At 43.5% G+C, this 21,132-nt stretch overlaps 1 protein-coding gene across 2 annotated transcripts in view; it reads left to right on the top strand.

Annotated features, from left to right (window-relative positions):
* The window catches only part of LOC106562591 (A disintegrin and metalloproteinase with thrombospondin motifs 17-like), a 174,871-nt gene that overhangs the window by 96,334 nt on the left and 57,405 nt on the right, over positions 1-21,132 (top strand). The window contains exons 12-14 of one of the 2 annotated variants that reach the window (XM_045708166.1): positions 8,338-8,458; positions 11,620-11,694; positions 14,832-14,912. In XM_045708166.1, the coding sequence (XP_045564122.1) occupies positions 8,338-8,458; positions 11,620-11,694; positions 14,832-14,912 (277 nt within the window). The remainder of the gene's footprint in view (positions 1-8,337; positions 8,459-11,619; positions 11,695-14,831; positions 14,913-21,132) is intronic. The other variant, XM_045708167.1, reaches the window with a different exon arrangement.

Here is a 21,132-nt window from a genome sequence, read left to right as displayed (position 1 = left end):
GAAGCCTCCTCCCTAAGTTTGTTATATTCGCTGCTTTAGCACACTCTGCCAACACGGATGTCCTAGCCGTGTCTAAATCCTGGCTTACGAAGACCACCAAAAACTCTGAAATCTCCATCCCTAATTACAACGTTTTCAGACAAGATAGAACGGCCAAAGGGGGCGGTGTTGCAATCTACTGCAGAGATAGCCTGCAAAGTTCTGTCCTACTATCCAGGTCTGTACCCAAACAATTTCTACTTTTAAAAATTCACCTCTCTAAAAACAAGTCTCTCACCGTTGCCGCTTGCTATAGACCACCCTCTGCCCCCAGCTGTGCTCTGGACACCAAATGTGAACTGATTGCCCCCCATCTATCTTCAGAGCTCGTGCTGCTAGGTGACCTAAACTGGGACATGCTTAACTTCTTAAAGTATAGGGGGCAGTATTTTCACGGCCGGATGAAAAACGTACCCAAATTAAACTGGTTACTACTCTGGCCCAGAAACTAGAATATGCATATTATTAGTAGACTTGGATAGAAAACACTCTGACGTTTCTAAAACGGTTTGAATTGTGTCTGTGAGTATAACAGAACTCATATGGCAGGCCTGAGAAAACCTGAGAAAATTCAACCAGGAAGTGGGAGATCTGAGAATTGTAGTTCTTCTTTCTAATCCCTATCGAAACGACAGTGTCTGTGGGGTCACGTTGCACCTCCTAAGGCTTCCATTGGCTGTCAAAAGCCTTCAGAATTTTTTTCATCCGTCTCCTATAACCGGGCAGAGAAAAGGAGCTCAGTCAATGAGTGGACTGCCTATGGACAAAGGGATTGATGATGCGTGATCCCGCGAGCGCGCCGTTCCTTCTTTTTCTTCTTGAATGAATACGCTGTTGTCCGGTTGGAATATTATCGCATTTTTACATTAAAAATACCATAAAGATTGATTTTAAACAACGTTTGACATGCTTCTAAGAACGGTAATGGAACATTTTGACTTTTCGTCTCTGCGCTCGCGCGGTATGCCTTTGGATAGTGCTCTGTACGCACAAACAAAACGTATTATTTGGACATAAATATGGATTATTTCGAACAAAAACAACATTTCTTGTGGAAGTAGCAGTCCTGGGAGTGCATTCTGACGAAGATCAGCAAAGGTAAGAGAATATTTATAATACTAATTCTGAGTTTAGGTGACCCCAGAACCTGGCGGGTGTCTGTATAGCTTGCTTTGATGGCGAGCTATGTACTTAGAATATTGAAAAATGTGCTTTCGCCGAAAAGCTATTTTAAAATCTGACACAGCGGTTGCATAAAGGAGTACTGTATCCATAATTCTTAAAATAATTGTTATGTATTTTGTCAACGTTTATGATGAGTATTTTTGTAAATTGATGTGGTCATTCACCGGAGGTTTTAGTGGGAATACATTTTCTGAACATCACGTGCCAATGTAAAATGCTGTTTTTGGATATAAATATGAACTTTATCGAACAATCTACAATCTAAGCTTGATGCCCTCAATCTCACACAAATTATCAATGAACCTACCAGGTACCACCCCAAAGCCGTAAACACGGGCACCCTCATAGATATCATCCTAACCAACTTGCCCTCTAAATACACCTCTGCTGTTTTCAACCAAGATCTCAGCGATCACTGCCTCATTGCCTGCATCCGTAATGGGTCAGCGGTCAAACGACCTCCACTTATCACTGTCAAACGCTCCCTGAAACACTTCAGCGAGCAGGCTTTTCTAATCGACCTGGCCCGGGTATCCTGGAAGGATATGGACCTCATTCCTTCAGTAGAGGATGCCTGGTTATTTAAAATAAATGCCTTCCTCACCATCTTAAATAAGCATGCCCCATTCAAGAAATTTAGAACCAGGAAAAGATATAGCTCTTGGTTCTCTCCAGACTTGACTGCCCTTAACCAACACAAAAACATCCTGTGGCGTTCTGCATTAGCATCGAACAGCCCCCGTGATATGCAACTTTTCAGGGAAGTTAGTAACCAATATACACAGGCAGTTAGAAAAGCCAAGGCTAGCTTTTTCAAGCAGAAATTTGCTTCCTGCAACACAAACTCAAAAAAGTTCTTGGACACAGTAAAGTCCTTGGAGAATAAGAGCACCTCCTCCCAGCTGCCCACTGCACTGAGGATAGGAAACTCTGTCACCACCGATAAATCCACTATAACTGAGAATTTCAATAAGCATTTTTTCAATAAGCATTTTTCTATGGCTGGCCATGCTTTCCACCTGGCTACCCCTACTCTGGTCAACAGCACTGCATCCCCCACAGCAACTCGCCCAAGCCTTCCCCATTTCTACCCTATTACTAGCCTGTTCAACCTCTCTTTCGTGTTGTCTGAGATTCCCAAAGATTGGAAAGCAGCTGCGGTCATCCCCCTCTTCAAAGGGGGTGACACTCTTGACCCAAACTGCTACAGACCTATATCTATCCTACCCTGCCTTTCTAAAGTCTTCAAAAGCCAAGTCAACAAACAGATTACTGACCATTTTGAATCCCACCGCACCTTCTCCGCTATGCCATCTGGTTTCAGAGCTGGTCATGGGTGCACCTCAGCCACGCTCAAGGTCCTACATGATATCTTAACCGCCATCGATAAGAAACAATACTGTGCTGCCATATTTATTGACCTGGCTAAGGCTTTCGACTCTGTCAATCAACACATCCTCATCGGCAGGCTCAATAGCCTTGGTTTCTCAAATGATTGCCTCGCCTGGTTCACCAACTACTTCTCCGATAGAGTTCAGTGTGTCAAATCGGAGGGCCTGTTGTCTGGGCCTCTGGCAGTCTCTATGGGGGTGCCACAGGGTTCAATTCTTGGGCCGACTCTATTCTGTGTATACATCAATGATGTTGCTCTTGCTGCTGGTGAGTCTCTGATCCACCTCTACGCAGACGACACCATTCTGTATACTTCTGGCCCTTCTTTGGACACTGTGTTAACTACCCTCCAGACGAGCTTCAATGCCATACAACTTTCCTTCCGTGGCCTCCAACTGCTCTTAAATACAAGTAAAACTAAATGCATGCTCTTCAACTGATCGCTGCCTGCACCTGCCCGCCCGTCCAGCATCACTACTCTGGACGGTTCTGACTTAGAATATGTGGATAACTACAAATACCTAGGTGTCTGGTTAGACTGTAAACTCTCCTTCCAGACTCACATCAAACTCCAATCCAAAGTTAATCTAGAATTGGCTTCCTATTTCGCAACAAAGCATCTTTCACTCATGCTGCCAAACATACCCTCGTAAAACTGACCATCCTACCGATCCTCGACTTCGGCGATGTCATTTACAAAATAGCCTCCAATACCCTATTCAATAAATTGGATGCAGTCTGTCACAGTGCCATCGGTTTTGTCACCAAAGCTCCATATACTACCCACCACTGCGACCTGTACGCTCTCGTTGGCTGGCCCTCACTTCATACTCGTCACCAAACCCACTGGCTCCAGTTCATCTACAAGATCCTGCTAGGTAAAGTTCCCCCTTATCTCAGCTCGCTGGTCACCATAGCAGCACCCACCTGCAGCACGCGCTCCAGCAGGTATATCTCTCTGGTCACCCCCAAAGCCAATTCCTCCTTCGGCCGCCTCTCCTTCCAGTTCTCTGCTGCCAATGATTGGAACGAACTAAAAACATCTCTAAAACTGGAAACACTTATCTCCCTCACTAGCTTTAAGCACCAACTGTCAGAGCAGCTCACAGATCACTGCACCTGTACATAGCCCATCTATAATTTAGCCCAAATAACTACCGCTACCCCTACTGTATTTATTTATTTATTTATTTTGCTCCTTTGCACCCCATTATTTATATTTCTACTTTGCACTTTCTTCCACTGCAAATCTACCATTCCAGTGTTTTACTTGCTATATTGTATTTACTTTGCCACCATGGCCTGTTTTGCCTTTACCTCCCTTATCTCACCTCATTTGCTCACTTTGTATATAGACTTATTTTTCCACTATATTATCAACTGTATGTTTGTTTTACTGCATGTGTAACTCTGTGTTGTTGTATGTGTCAAACTACTTGCTTTATCTTGGCCAGGTCGCAATTGTAAATGAGAACTTGCCTACCTGGTTAAAAAAAGGTGAAATAAATAAAATAAAAATAAAAAAGCGGACAGTGATGCCAGGCCATAAAAAGTGTTACGCCTTACATTTACAATGTAAAACTTAGCATCATTTTTTATTATCACAATCATAGTGTAGATAACTTGACTAATCAATTTAGTCATTCAAGTCATGGCAAAGCATATAACATTGATTGTAGCTGTGTGTGTGTGTGTGTGTGTGTGTGTGTGTGTGTGTGTGTGTGTGTGTGTGTGTGTGTGTGTGTGTGTGTGTGTGTGTGTGTGTGTGTGTGTGTGTGTGTGTGTGTGTGTGTGTGTGTGCGTGCGTGTGCATTAGCCGCCAAGCAGGAAGTATGTTGTCATTAGTACCCTACTGTCCAGTGGTGGAGTGTTAGGGCTGATTGCTCCAATCTGTCATCTTCTCATTTTACTCAAACATGTATGGATGCACACACACACACACACACACACACACACACACACACACACACACACACACACACACACACACACACACACACACACACACACACACACTACCTCTTCCTCTCTCAATGTTCGAGAACATTTTCCTTAGTCCATTAGTCTCTTTCCCACACTCCATCCTCTTCCTATCCTCTCTTTTCCGTCTCTCAATCCTTCTATTATTCTATTCCTTCCTCTCCTCTCTCTGTATCCTTCTCTTTCCTCCTCTTTCCTCTCCTCTCTCTGTATCCTCCTCTTTCCTCCTCTTTCCTCTCTCTGTATCCTTTTCTTTCCACCTCCTATCCAATCAAATGTACATCAGCTGATGTCACAAAGTGCTGTACAGAAACCCAGCCTAAAACCCCAAACAGCAAGCAATGCATGTGTAGAAGCACGGTGTCTAGGAAAAACTCCCTAGAAAGGCCGGAACCTAGGAAGAAACCTAGAGAGGAACCAGGCTATGAGGGGTGGCCAGTCCTCTTCTGGCTGTGCCAGGTGGAGATTATAACAGAACATGGCCAAGATGTTCAAATGTTCATAGATGACCAGCAGGGTCAAATAATAATAATCACAGTGGTTGTAGAGGGTGCAACAGGTCAGCACCTCAGGAGTAAATGTCAGTTGCCATTTCATAGCCGATCATTCAGAGAATCTCTACCGCTCCTGCTGTCTCTAGAGAGTTGAAAACAGCAGGTCTGGGATAGGTAGCATGTCCGGTGAACAGGTTAGGGTTCCATAGCTGCAGGCAGAACAGTTGAAACTGAAGCAGCAGCACGACCAGGTGGACTGGGGACAGCAAGGAGTCATCAGGCCAGGTAGTCCATAGGCATGGTCCTAGGGCTCAGGTCCTCAGAGAGAGAGAAAGACAGAAAGAGAGTAAGAGAGAGAAAAAGAGAGAGATAATTAGAGAGAGCATACTTAAATTCACACAGGACACCGGATAAGACCGGAGAAATACTCCAGATTTAACAGACTGACCCTAGCCCCCCAACACAAACTATTGCAGCATAAATACAGAAAATCAGAGGAGAAGGATGGAAACTGAAGGAGAAGAGAGGAGAGGAATATCCCCCTCTTTCCTTCTCTTTCCTCTCCTCGCCCTGTATCCTCCTCCTCTTCCTCTCCTCTCTCTATTCTCCTCTTTCCTCCTCCTCTTCTTCTCCTCTCTCTGTATCCTCCTCTTTCCCCCTCCTATCCCTCTCCTCTCTCTGTATCCTCCTCTTTCCTCTACTCTCTGTATCCTCCTCTTTCCTCCTCCTTTTCCTCTCCTCTCCCTGTATCCTCCTCCTCTTCCTCTCCTCTCTCTATTCTCCTCTTTCCTCCTCCTCTTCCTCTCCTCTCTCTGTATCCTCCTCTTTCCTCTCCTCTCTCTGTACCCTCCTCTTTCCTCCTTCTTTTCCTCTCATCTGTCTGTATCCTCCTCTTTCACCCTTCCTATTCCTCTCCTGTCTTCTCCTTTGGTTTCCTTCCTTCTTCTCCTCTGCTTTTCTTTTGCTACGTATTTATCATCATCTGGATGTAGGTAACAAGAGGAATGAGTCTCTCTCCACCCTCTCTGTCTCTATCTCGCTCTCTGTGTCTCTACCCCCCTTTCTCTCCCTCTCTCTCAGCTCTCCCCCCCGGAGAAAGAGGAGAGAGAGAAATGGAGAAAGAGGAGAGAGAGAAATGTAGAAAGAGGAGAGAGAAATTAAGCCCCTTGAATTGAATTGAAATGGAGAAAGAGGAGAGAAAGAAAAACGGAGTAAGAGGAGAGAGAGAGAGAAACGGAGAAAGAGGAGAGAGAGAGAAAGAAGAGCGGGAGAAAGGGGGAAGTGTCGATGTTATGCTAAGCTACGCTGTATGAAATTCAGGAATGCTGTGAAAACAGCATCACAGAGAGGGGACAGAGAAAGAGAATCAGAAATGTTGTGAAAACACAGTCAGTCTTGTCAGAAGAGAAGCCTAAAGGCTGCTGGGTAAGAATGGAGACCCACATGATTCTACTGCTGCCTCACTGAATCAGCAAAAGTCAATCTTGGTCCAGATTCTCTGTGTCCATATGTTCAGAGTCTATTTCAGCAAAAATTGTCCAGATTGTCTGTGTGTGTGTGTGTGTGTGTGTGTGTGTGTGTGTGTGTGTGTGTGTGTGTGTGTGTGTGTGTGTGTGTGTGTGTGTGTGTGTGTGTGTGTGTGTGTGTGTGTGTGTTCTGAATCATCAAGTTCCTGTGATCCAGATGTACAGATTGGATTTTCTACAGAGTATTTAGAGTATTACTGACTCAGGCAGTCCAGGAAAGAACACACACGCACGCACACACAGACAGACACACACACACACACACACACACACACACACACACACACACACACACACACACACACACACACACACACACACACTCCTCACACACACACTACACACTCCTCACAAACATACAATGACTGACTGTGTTTATGTGTTTGTGCATGCATGTGTGTGTGTGTGCGTTCATATGTCTGATGGTGTGTAAATATTCTTGTTTGTGTTTTACTGTTTGTGCTGCTTGGGAGTGTGTAAATGGCTTTGGGTAATTGGAGTTGTTTGTGAGTACACAGCTGGTTTAACTCTGTGATAATTGCTGGGAAGGATTAAACAATCCCTAAACATACAATAGGTTATGTGCTGGTGAATCTAGACTAATATCACTCCCCTTTGATGTCTGAACGTATTATAGCTTCCCTTTCCGTTTTTACAATGGACCAACTTGTTGTTTTCCCCACAGTTTTCTGGGGTCCTATTCATAACGTTTCTTCCTTTTAGATACTAATTAATAAGATTATACGAACAGGGGGGAACTGATCCTAGATCAGCACTCCTACTATTGTCAGAGGCGTCGATGAAAGGTGACCAAAATGCAGCGGGTATAGTGCTCATCTTCTTACTTTATTGGAAAGAACACTCAAAACAAAATAAACAGATGACGAAACAGTTCCATAAGGCACACAGGCTATACAGAAAATAACCACCCACAAAAACACAGGAAAAAACAGTCTGCCTAAGTATGGATTCCAATCAGAGACAATGAAAAACACCTGCCTCTGATTGGAAGCCATACCTGGCCACACATAGAAAAAGAAACATAGAAATAGAAAACTAGAACCAAAATCCCCTATAACCAAAAAACCCCAAAACACACAAAACAAACACCCCCTGCCACGCTCTGACCAAACTACAATAACAAATGACCCCTTTACTGGTCAGGACGTGACAACTATGAATAAAGGCCCTGATTCTCCAAGTCCCTCTGCTTCCTCTGTCCTTATTGACTGGCCCTTGAAGATCTGAGAGGATTGAATAGGTGGCAGTTCCTCTCTACTCTATCAGACATACTAGATGGAGCTATTGGGATGTTGTGTACATCTATCTAATAGTTTCAAATCCATGATGAGAAGTCAGTGAGGGGAGGGGAGTGAGTTAGAGAGGATCGGAACAGCCTTTTCCAATTTCACTAGCATTGTTTTGGAGTCAGAATGCAGTCCGCTAGTTGACCGATAGTCCGGTCAGTGTTTATTCAGAGATGGACTTCATTAGAATGCGGTTGCATCCCAATCAATATATCCTACCTTCTGACGTGTACTCTTGTTTACGACTTCCCACACATCTAAAAGCATAGAGTTTACACCTTCCATCTTTCTTAAACCATTGAAGGGACACTTTGCTAGGAAGGAGAAATAATTGGGACGTATCCTGTATATTCCTTGATGTTGACTACTTCCTGTGTACTTTATTTTGTTAAGTTGTCTACTTACTGTCTGCAGAAAATCGGCTGCGATGGCATCATCGGCTCGTCAGCCAGGGAGGACCGCTGTGGGGTGTGTAACGGAGACGGACACTCCTGTAAGATCGTCAAGGGAGACTTCAACCACACCATGGGCAGGGGTGAGTACTGGGTTGGGGGGAAGTTCTAAACATGTATTTTTCAGTTGGGAATATCTGGGTCTTGTTCATAACGATACACAATGGAAAACGTGTTCAAACATTTTGCAACAGAAATATAAAATGAGTGTTAATTAAGTCCAGCTAATCCTTCCCTGTGTCTGTCTGTTTTCTTCCGGTTGGTGCCGAATGAACATGACCCTGATGGGAACAGAATGGGAAAGGGATGAGTGTAGGTTATTAGTCCTACTCCACCTAAAGAGAGGTCAGAAATGACAGGCAAATATGAAGAGGACAGATTTGGTGTACACCAGTTAGAGTTACATAGGAGTTACATTGGGCCGTCAGTCTTTACCTGCTACGCTGGACGCATTACCTTTGGCTAGCGCTAGCAGAGCGCAAGCCATTTTTGTCAACTTTTCTCTGGCGGGAGCCACACATTAATGTCTTGAAAATAGAGCCAGAGTGTAATTTTGAGGCCCTTTATCTACTTCCCCAAAGTCCAATTTTTTTACTTGTGGATACTATTTTCATGTTTCTGTGTTCAGTAAGAAAGAACTTGGAGGTAGTTTCGCGAGCCAATGCTAACTAGTGGTAGCGTAATGACTAGAAGTCTATGAGTATCTGCTAGCATGCTAGATAAATTGCCTAAATCCTGAAGTATCCCTTTAACTTCTATGGGCTAGGTGGGACATGACCGTCCCACCTGCGGGACACACTATTCAACAGCCAGTGAAATAGCATGGCGTGAAATACAAAACTGCAAAAATGTCATAATTTCATTATCTCAAACAATCAACTATTTTACACCATTTTAAAGATAAACTTCTCGTTAATCTAACCACATTGTCCGATTTCAAAAAGGCTTTACGGCGAAAGCATAAAATTAGATTATGTTAGGACATAAACTTCACAAGAAAAACCACACAGCCATTTTCCAAGCAAGGACATGCATCACAAAAACCAAAAATACAGCTAAAATATTCACTAACCTTTGATGATCTTCATCAGATGGCACTCATAGGACTTCATGTTACACAATACATGTATGTTTTGCTCGATAAAGTTCATATTTATATCCAAAAAACCCATTTTACATTGGCGTGTGATGTTCAGAAAATGTATTCCCACCAAAACCCCGGGTGAATGTGCACATCACAAAAATACTCATCATAAATGTTTATAAAATTTACAACAGTTATTGAAAGAATTATAGATATACTTCTCCTTAATGCAACCGCTGTGTCAGATTTTAAAATAGCTTTATGGAGAAAGCACATTTTTCAATATTCTGAGTACATAGCTCAACCATCAAAGCAAGCTATACAGATACCCGCCAAGTTCTGCGGTCAACTAAACTCAGAATTAGTATTATAAATATTCTATTATCTTTGCTGATCTTTGTCAGAATGCACTCCCAGGACTCCTACTTCCACAAGAAATGTTGTTTTTGTTCGAAATACTCCATATTTATGTCCAAATACCTCCGTTTTGTTCGTGCGTTCAGATCACTATCCAAAGGCATAACGCGCGAGCGTAAATCCAGACACGAAAAGTCAAATAGTTCCATTACCGTTCATAGAAACATGTCAAATGTTGTTTACAATCAATCCTTAGGGTCTTTTTAACATAAAACGTAGATAATATTCCAACCGGACAATAGCGTATTCATTACAGAGGAAAAAGAAGGAGGGGGGCGCTGGCGGGCTCGCACATCACCAAGTCCTTTGTCCTCAGGCAACATGACCCCACAGACACTATAGTTTCGATAGGGATTCAAAAGAAGAACTACAATTCTCAGATTTCCCACTTCCTGGTTGGATTTTTCTCAGGTTTTTGCCTGCCATATGAGTTCTGTTATACTCACAAACATCATTCAAACAGTTTTAGAAACTTCAGAGTGTTTTCCATCCAAATCTACTAATAAAATGCTAATATTTGGCTCTGGGCCCGAGTATTAGGCAGTTTACTCTGGGCACACTTTTCATCCGAAAATTAAAATACTGCCTTAAAAAGTTAAGGCATTTAACCTCTAGTGGAAAGTCACCGGGAACAATCTTAGCAAGGTGCCCTACAAACACTAGGGTATCTGGGGTATCTGTAGCCCTCCAGTGTCACTAAGCATGTAGTACACACACACACACACACTGGTGCCTCTGTCCCCCATAGGTAAAGTTCAGTTTCACAGCCAGAGCACTAGATTTGGCATTTAAGGCCGAACGTTAGTCTGAATAGAGACCTGTTGGGTTTTAATTACAAGATAATACCCCATTATTCCCTTTTAATGGCTTGAGGCCTGTGTGTGTGTGTGTGTAGTGGGTGTGTCTGTGTGTGTGTCTGTGTGTGTGTGCGTGTGTGTGTGTGTGCGTGTGTGTGTGTGTGTGTGTGTGTGTGTGTGTGTGTGTGTGTGTGTGTGTGTGTGTGTGTGTGTGTGTGTGTGTGTGTGTGTTGACCTACTAAAAGGCATACAAAGACTCTGTGCAGATGGTTTGATTGTAACTCCACTGAAGGACAGAAGATTTATTTCTTTTTTAAAATGTGTATTTATTAAGGATCCCCATTAGTTCCTGTCAAGGCAGCAGCTACTCTTCCTGGGGTTTATTATGGATCCCCATTAGTTCCTGTCAAGGCAGCAGCTACTCTTCCTGGGGTTTATTATGGATCCCCATTAGTTCCTGTCAAGGCAGCAGCTACTCTTCCTGGGGTTTATTATGGATCCCCATTAGTTCCTGTCAAGGCAGTGTGTACAGTGTGTGTGTACAGTGTGTGTGTACAGTGTGTGCATGCGTGCGTTTGTAAGACAGGATTATTAACGCCTTTTACCCAATTCATTAAATTTGCTAAAGCCATTCCGCCTGCCCTCTCCTCTCCTCTCCTCTCCTCTCCTCTCCTCTCCTCTCCTCTCCTCTCCTCTCCTCTCCTCTCCTCTCCTCTCCTCTCCTCTCCTCTCCTCTCCTCTCCTCTCCTCTCCTCTCCTCTCCTCTCCTCTCCTCTCCTGTCCTGTCCTGTCCTGTCCTGTCCTGTCCTGTCCTGTCCTGTCCTCTCCTCTCTCCTCTCCTCTCCTCTCCTCTCCTCTCCTCTCCTCTCCTCTCCTCTCCTCTCCTCTCCTCTCCTCTCCTCTCCTCTCCTCTCCTCTCCTCTCCTCTCCTCTCCTGTACCCCCAGTCTCCTCTAGCCACTGTAAGAAGGTTTCTACCTGTGTGATGGCTAAACCAAGGGCTGTCCCCAAGTGTTTCTCATGTAAGATGCCTGCTCTGCGTGTGTGTGTGTGTGTGTGTGCGGTGCATGTGTGTGTGCGTCCTGCCCTGACTGGAGTGTACACGTCGGTAGATGGGAGATCCAGACCTCCTTGGCTTCTCCTGGGATCAATAGCCAAAACGCAGATGGTCCTCACACAAACACACAGACAGACACTCACTCACTCACTCACTCACTCACTCACTCACTCACTCACTCACTCACTCACTCACTCACTCACTCACTCACACACTCACACACTCACACACACTCACACACTCTCACACTCTCACACTCTCACACACACACACACACACACACACACACACACACACACACACACACACACACACACACACACACACACACACACACACACACACACACACACACACACACACACACACTCAGTGTTCTTCAATCCTGCTCCTGGAGAGATACAGTGTTCAGGCTTTAGTTCCAGTCTGATTCAAGGGCTTGATGCGTGCAGGGCTGGAACAAAAGAGTGCATTTGGACAGGAGGCTGAGTGCGTTTGGAAGGATCCCAGACACACTGGATCCCAACAGCTCGGCATGGCTTGGCTTCCCGACGCTCCACCTCGATGAGCACACTGGGATACCTCGTGGTACTTCCTCATCCACCTGGGTTGAGGGAGAACAACAACAATATTCCAATGGCGAAAAGGATTAAGAATCATATTGAAAATCTTGAACGTCATATTGTTAATCCCAGGAGAGCCCAAAGGAGGATGGGTTGGGGTTTCTAACCCTGGAGGTCTGGCCTGCAAAGAGCCTGTCTAGTCATTCCCAGAGTAATGACTGTAAATGAACAGTGTGACAGTCTGTGTGTGTGTGTGTGTGTGAGTGTGTGTGTATGTCTGTGTGTAATGGTGTGTATACAGTAACTACATACAGAGTGGCAATCAACGTAACCCTGTGGTGTTGGTGATGGGTAGGGCCTGGAGTTTTTTCCATTCTATGGGACCTGACCTGGAAATACTCTGGGCCTTAGCGATGGGGTGTTGTTTTTAACAGCGTTTCTGGGTGTTTGGTTTGTGGTGTTTTCCTGTTGACTATGTGAATGGGTGCTCTTGGTAGAAATTGCCGATAGGCACAGATCTAGGATCAGTTTAGACTCCCCCCAATCCTAACCTTAACCATTAGATAGGGAGAAAGCTAAACTGACCTTAGATCAGTGTCAAGGCTAGGGACACTTCATAATCATGACTTGTTCCTGTGTGCTGTGTAAAGAGATAATAGCATGGTTGTGGTAATTGCAGATCCAGCCCTGTAGGGCGGCACTACGGTGAGTACACACAGGGAGTCTGTACATAGTGGGGGGGCAGTAAAGAAGAACAAAGCAGCTCAACTAGGCCGAGGGGACTTGATTCTAATGTAAGACGTGTGCGAAACACTTGAGTTTGGTGTCAATCATGCATTGATGTCAAGTTTGTTTCGTGTGGATCTCAGGTTAGGATGTGGCCCCTTGAGATACAGGAATAAATCAAACTCAGTCTGGTAACACTAAAAAACTAAACAAAAACAACTGGGACAATAAAGATTTTAGGACAATAAAGACTTCCATCCACTGATGGCATATATGGTGAAAGTTTGGAAGAATAAGCTATTTTATTTTCTCAGAAACGGCTGTATAGATACTGTGCTTTGGGATCTATTGTAGAGAGAAGGTCCTGCGTCTCAAACAACACCCTATTCCCTATGTAGTGCCTTGGTCAAAAGTAGTGCACTAGATAGGGAATAGGGTGCCATTTAGGATGCACACCTGGTCTCTCTTGACTTCACACCTGGTCTCTCTTGACTCCACAGAGCTTAACAGTCCCATTATACAGGGTTCAAAACCCCAACCTGTGCCATTTTGTTGGAGGTTCCTCCTATTGCAATTATCTACATTATGGAAGAACCTCTCCTCCCCTCTTTATATATCCCTCTTTTGTTCTCTCTCTCTCTCTCTCTCTCTCTCTCATTCGCTGATGTATCTCTTTCTCTCTCTTCTTCCTCTTCTCCCTCCCTCCCACTCTCTCTCTCTCTCTCTCTCCCTCCTTCCCTTTCTCTCTCTCACTGTGGGTCTTTCATATCTCTCTCCACTCTGTTTTTTGTTTCCTTCTTTGACACATTTGTGTGTAAGCCTCAGAAGTAACAGTGCGACCACAGTCAGTCGCCCGAGGGCCTGGGAAACAACGAGCTGCTTTGTATCATCACTACTGCCCAAACACTAGTGGGTGCTTGGATGCATGCATGTCTGTGAGGAGGGAAGGGCTGGCAAGGGTCTAATCAGAGATTTCTCTCCCAGTCGGGTTGAGGCTGGAATCCATAGAATATTTCATAGGATCTCTGTGCTAGAATCAAATGAATGATTCAAAAGTGATGTCATAAAGCGGAAGTAGTGTATATGCAGTGGGATCCTCAAAATGATTGGATCTTTTTGCTCACATATACTTCCTGGTCTCTTTTATGACACCCGTTGAATTCAGAGCCGGACATCTCAATGTGTGCATCACAAATGCCACCGTATTCCCAACATAGTGCAATACTTTTGAGCAGGGCTCATTGAGCTCTAGTCTCAAATATCACACTATATAGGGAATATGGTGACATCTGGGTCACAACCTACCTATCTGTCTCTGGATGAATCCTTCCTTTCAAACCCAGGCTCCGTGTGATGCTCCAGCACACAGAGACAGAAGGTAGAGAGAGAGAGGCTCTACCTCTTTCTGTCCACCGGTATTGAGTTAGATCGCTGCTACTATGACCGTTACTACCCTAGCTTTGTCCCAAACGGTACCCTATTCCCTTCATAGTGACCAGAGTCTAGTGCACTACTTTTGAACAGGGCCCATGTGTAGGGAACAGGGTGTCATTTGGGATGTAGACCCTATCTCTTTCTAATTCCTTCATTGTCTTCCTCCTTGCCTTTCACACAGAAAAATTATTTCAACCCTTTCAAAATGAACAGCTTGGATAAAGAACCAGCCCAGCCCAGCCCAACCCTGTCTATACTACCCCTTCCCCTCACCTCTCCAAACCTCCTCTCATCCCCTCTCACCTCTCGTCCTCTCCTCACCCCAGGTGTGGGTCTGGGTGTGGCTCCACCCACTTCACTCTCTTGTATGTTTCTATAGGTTACATCGAGGCTGCTGTCATCCCCGTTGGTGCTAGGAGAATCAAAGTTGTGGAGGACAAGCCCTCACACAGCTTTCTGGGTAAGACACACACACACACACACACACACACATTTTGTTATGCGGTGCAGAGAACATTTAGCAGTTTTAAAGCAAATTTTCGTGAAATTCTAAACATTCTTCTATACATTCTTGAAATTCTAATTTAAGTACCTAGCTAAAAAACATTAGCTGACATGGGCTAGTTGATCTAGACATTTCTGACAAGTTATAAATAGATCTCTAAGGTATACAATGACTGACCTGACAAGAGGAACTGATGATGCAAGATGTGTTGAATTGCAGGAAATAAGCTTTAAACCTGCAAAATTCTCTCTTCGCCAACAAGACGGTTGTGGAAAGTTTGTTTCATGAACGGTGCTTGTACCCATAGAAATAGGGGTGTGCAGGGGGGGAGTGAGATATTCAATAATGCTGGAAGGGGGGCCTGGATGAAAAAAGTTGGGAACCCCTTTTATAGACAACCGTACAAGTTGATATGATCTGTCTAATGATGTGAACTTGTATTCCCTATAGCAGGGTACCAAACTACTATCTGAAACGGTCCAGTGACACAAATGTCCTAGGTGGCAAAGGTCCGGATGGATATTGTCATTTATCGGCGCTGTGGTTCAGCATAGTAACAAACCATGTTGTTATATAAAATGTTTTCAAGAATACTGGTAAATACATTACAGTTTTTTACAATCGCTAGGACCCATTTCTCAATACTTAGGTCACTTTTTCAAAACTCTTCACACAGTTCTCCTAACCAACTTTCACCTTGGCACAGCAGTTAATTTCACATCCAAAATGCACTAAAACTACCAAAACACTTCATACATGTCTCAGATCAACTCATTCTTCCATAACACTAGCAAAGGTGTCACCCAACAAGCACACGTTGTCACTCATAAAACAATGACCTAAACAACACTAACGACAGGTAGAATTACACAATGTTTTCTTTTGTAAAATTTCTTTACAAAACAAAACAAGAAACACCTCTCTACTGTTGAGAATTCACTGCAGTATATGTTACAGGAATGAATCAGACATGATGCAATATGCTTCAATATGTTTTATGTCATTTTTTGGCATTGAGTGATTCCAAAATACAGTACTTTGTATACACACGATCTACCGATGGAGATAAAGCAGAAGCAAAGCTAGTCAACCCTGTTTTCTGCATTTGGCCACAGGTTCTCATCTACATCACATCTAACCCTGTTTTCTGCATTTGGCCACAGGTTCTCATCCACATTACATCTTATGTCATCTTGGGCAATACACCTAGGAAATAATATTTTGGCATGCCTGGTCCATCTCTAGCAATCTTCTGCAGATATGTCCAGGTATCCAGCATTCATTGCGTCCAGGAGGGACATTTGATCATGTGGATGGTGGTCATAAACCTTCCACCTCTATGAGGAAAATAATTCCTCTATGGGGTTGAGTAATGGAGAGTAAGGTGAGAGGAAAAGTGACACCATCCTGGGATGGGCTGCATACCACTCTGTGACTGCACGGGAGTGGTGAAATGCCACATTGTCCCATACAATTACAAACGTTGGCCGATTTGGCTTCACTGCAACCCTTTCCTCACCTGGCACAACCCTTCCATAGAGGTCATCCAGGAATGAAATGAGACACTCGGTGTTGTATGGTCCAATTAGTGGTTTGTGTAACAGAAATCCATCAGAGGATATTACTGCACACATCGTTATGTTGGCACCCCTCTGGCCCGGGACATCCACTGTGGCTCTTTTCCCAATCACATTCCTTCCTCACCGCCGTGTTTTGGCCACGTTGAAACCAGCCTCATCCACAAAGATGAATATGTGGGGTGTTTGCCTGGCTTCAATCTCCATGACGCTCTAAAATGAATCCACAAGGCAACATAAGAGTTAGGCTATTACGGTAGTTAACATTATACCTTAAAACATCCATTGTGTGCCTCTGCCCTGTTTGGTTTAGTTCAAAACCAGTTCTGTATTTTATAGTCATCTGACCTGGACATATTGAGTTGCTTGACGCGTTCAGAGTTCCTCTCAAAGGGGACAGTGTACAACTGCTTCATTCTGACTTGATGTTGTTTCAGAACTCTTGAAATAGTTGTTATGCCTACATTGTGAATATTTCCAAATGTAATGTTGTCTGCTAACACTCTGTCCTGAATCTCTGTGAGTTTTATGCCATTATTTCTGATGACTATATCAACGATTGCAGTTTCCTGCACAGCAGTGAAAATCCTACCTCTCCTGCCTGTGGGAGGTAACCGTTGGGTCATAAGCAGAAATACAAAAACAATTACACACAAGTGGGTTTGAAGGCTTTGCTCAATTTACTTCTGTAATGTGCAGTTCAGTCAGATGCCCTTGCAGAATGCACATCTTACCTGTTGTTTTGCTGGACATTTCTCACAATAGATGCCACTGTTGAGCGTTGCAGATTTGTCTGCACTCTCAGACCAGCCTCTCTCATTGATAGACCATGATTTATTACATGATCAATTATAGTAGTGCTAATCTCATCTGAGACTACAGCTCTTGATCTTCCTCTCAGTCTTCTTCCACCACGCGTACGTACTCCTCTCCCTCTCCCAGCCACTCTTCTTACTCTGTCAGCCACTTATCTATCTCTGTCTGGGTCCATGTTTACATTACAGTACAGCATTATTCCTAAACTGTCACCTTTTGTATAGATGGTAATGTAATTGAAAGACTAACACCTGGGCAGGTGTTCAGCTACAATGGAAATCAGCTGTGGTTGGTCTAATTGTTTTGATAGTATTAGATTTTTTAGGTTTGGAATATATTTCAATACGGTATTACTGTAGAAATGTAGCACATTGCTGTCTTATTCAATTTTGTGTTTTGTTAGGTTTTGAACTTCAGTTTAACAGTTTTGAAAAGAGTATGTAAACATGTGCAAATTGGCCTGTAGGAACATAGAGTTTTGGTGGTGGTTGTGTCTGAGTGAGAAAATAATTAATGAAATTTGTAAGATGTAGTCATTGAATGCATTTTATGCCAAAGCAATGACAAATGACCCACAGTTTAGCCCACATAGACTGCTGTTGTGCTCACTGTGTGAAGCTCACTGTGCTCACTGTGCTCACATGGACCTTGAATTATTAAATAATATCTCAATTAAATGAAGTGCATGTTTTCTGGACAAAATCTGAAAGCACAGAAAGTCACTGTGGGCCATGCAATATTAATGTATAAGTCACTGTGGGCCATGTAATATTAATGGATAAGTCACTGTGGGCCATGCAATATTAATGTATAAGTCACTGTGGGTCATGCAATATTAATGTATAAGTCACTGTGGGTCATGCAATATTAATGGATAAGTCACTGTGGGCCATGCAATATTCATGTATAAGTCACTGTTGGTCATGCAATATTAATGTATAAGTCACTGTGGGCCATGAAATATTCAGGTGTAAGTCACTGTGATCCATGCAATATGCATGTATAAGTCACTGTGGACCTTGCATCAATGAGAGAAATTACACTTTCTGTCTCTTGAAAATGTTTTGAACTTTGGCACAAATGGTGTGAGAGCAACTCTTGAGACACTGGTGCAGGTGTCCATTGGTGAGCCTGGAGCGATATTTGTTTTGAATAAAGTTCATTGTGGAGAAGGCTGATTCACAGCTGTATGTGGAGCCAAACATGGTCAGGATGTCTAGTTGTAGTTTCTTCAGAACAGGGACATCAGCTGCAGGCACCATCTTTCCATCTTTCCCCAGAAAGTAAGACAGGGTCACAAAGCCACATTTTGTTGCAGCTCAATCAACTCCATTTGCAGTGATGCAACTTCTACCCGTCTGAAGATCTGTTTAGCTTCCTCTGACAACATCTACCCGTCTGAAGATCTGTTTAGCTTCCTCTGACAACTTTTTGTGACTAAGATGGTTCTGGATGACCAGCAAGCAATTCTCTTCCAACAGTGAAATCCCAGGCCTCCGACCCCGCCTTTTGCCTTTTGGTAGGCCGTCATTTTAAATGAGAATGTGTTCTTAACTGACTTGCTGAGTTAAATAAAGGTTAAATAAAAATATTAAAAAGTCATCAAAGCTAGCTTTGAGGTTCTCCATCAGTTTCTGGATGAAATCGACATGGTAGGGAACATCTTTGTCTCCCTGCGTTTGCACCAGAAGATTGGGGAAGTGGACAAGTTCTTCCTGGAGATCCTTCTTGAAAAGCTCCAATTTCTTCTGGAAAGCCCAGACTGCTGCTCTCATATCACACACTGTGTTGTCCTGCAGCTTAACATTCAGTTGTTGAGGTGTGATGTCATGTCTGTCACACTGTGTTGTCCTGTCCCTGCAGCTTAACATTCAGTTGATTGAGGTGTGATGTCATGTCTGTCAAAAATGCTACTGTTTCCTCTTCTCGTCATCAGAAAACTGAGTTGCCTTGTCAATCTTTTGCTCTGATAAGAAAGCTTTGATTTCCTCCTGAATGGCCCAGAAGCATTCCAAAACCCTGCCTTCACTGAGCCATCTGACATTGTAAGTCATCAAATCTGGCATTAGCCTCTGTCAGAAAGCCTCGTAGCAGGCGGTGTTCTTGATCAGCTTCATCATCGTTGTTATGACCTCAGAATACTCTTATCCCAGACTGGCACACAGGACAGATTAATGGATGATTTGATGTCAGGACAGGGTGGTCCTCTTTCAAACTGTAACCAGTCCCCTCTTCCTGTCATGGCTGGAGCTCCATCTGTGGTGATGGAGACCACTGACTTCAGATCTCTCCCCCTTTTGGTCAGCATCCCTTTGACATCCTCTCCCTGTGTGTCTGCTTCTAGATTTGTTAAGCCCAACAGCTCATCCCAGATTTCCGTCTTTGTTTCATAATGAAACCTGACAAACAACAGAAGCAGGCCATTATCAGTGTTATCTGTTGAATCATCCACAGCTAATGAAATGCTTGGTGCATTCTGAATGACCTCATCAAGTTGTGAAGTCAAATTTTCAGCTAATATTTCATTTCTCCTCATTGCTGTGGAATCAAATCAAATCAAACTTTATTTGTCATGCCGAATACAATGTAGACCTTACCGTTAAATGGTTACTTACAAGCCCTTAACCAACAGTGCAGTTCAAGAAGAGTTAATAAAATATTTACCAAATAAACTGAAGTAAAAAATAAAAGTAACACAATAACATAACAATAACAAGGCTATATACAGGGGGTACCGGTAATCTTTATTGTTTACCTGCAAACAAGGTGTCAGAAACTTCACACATGCGTTCTTTTACCATCTCAGCGTCAGTGTTTTCCCTAAACCCAAGCTATCCTCAGTGAAAGCTCCGTTGCACGTTGTTGGGCTTTCAGGGAATTGAAATGGACTTTTTGTCTCATATTGGGATTTGAGTTGTTTAATCTTGTTTGTTCTCACCTCCGTGTTCAGAGGATAAGACTGATCTATATTACTATGCATGGTGTAATGACGCTTAACATTGCCACTTTTCACGAGGGCTACGGACTCGCTGCATATCAGGCACATTTGTTTTGTTCTGGTTGTGAGGAGAATGCATTTTCCATCCACTCGCCGTCAACCAATTTTTTTTTGAACAAGCCATATTAACTAAGATACTGGTAACTAAGCTCCTTCTATCTGTGATATTAACAGTTGAACCTCATTGAAATATTTCTGTTTCTTTCTGCCTGCTTGTTCTGAGGTGTTGTGGAGGATATTTGCATTGATGTGATTGGGTAAGACATTGACTCTTGCATTTAACCATGCGATTGGATTAGACAGGGCGCTAGTAGAGGTGGGGGTTGCTTTGAGAGTGAGAGGAAGAGAGGTTGCCGAGTTAGAGAGGCCGTGGCACCTGGGTAATTTTTGAAAGCTGTTAAAAAAAAATCTTGATTGACTTGTATATAACTACTGTAAATGCTATGTTGTTCGGTCCGTATTGACCCTTCACTGGGTCTGAATCCGGACCACCGTCTGCCAGTTGAGTTTGGCAGCCCCATACTGTCTTCAGCCAGTGCTAAAACATTCTGCACTGTCTAGCATGTTTTGTTCTCTGTCGACTCTGCAGGGAAATTTGAAAGCCCATAAACACAGTCATTTGTCAGCCGCTTGTAAAGTGTTTGAACACTTCACTCTTGCGGTTTCCTTTTGAGTGTTCTGACAACAGCTATTAAACATTTTTCTAACCGTTAAGTGCTTTGTCAACAGGAAGGGTACACTGGGGACTTGAGACATCGGTGGCGTCCAATTCTAGTTCTGTGTG

Source organism: Salmo salar, chromosome ssa26 (genome assembly GCF_905237065.1).
Source record: "Salmo salar chromosome ssa26, Ssal_v3.1, whole genome shotgun sequence".
Classification (NCBI taxonomy): Eukaryota; Metazoa; Chordata; class Actinopteri; order Salmoniformes; family Salmonidae; genus Salmo; species Salmo salar.
The sequence above is the reverse complement of the archived record's forward strand: the minus strand, read 5'-3'. Positions and strand labels throughout refer to the sequence as shown.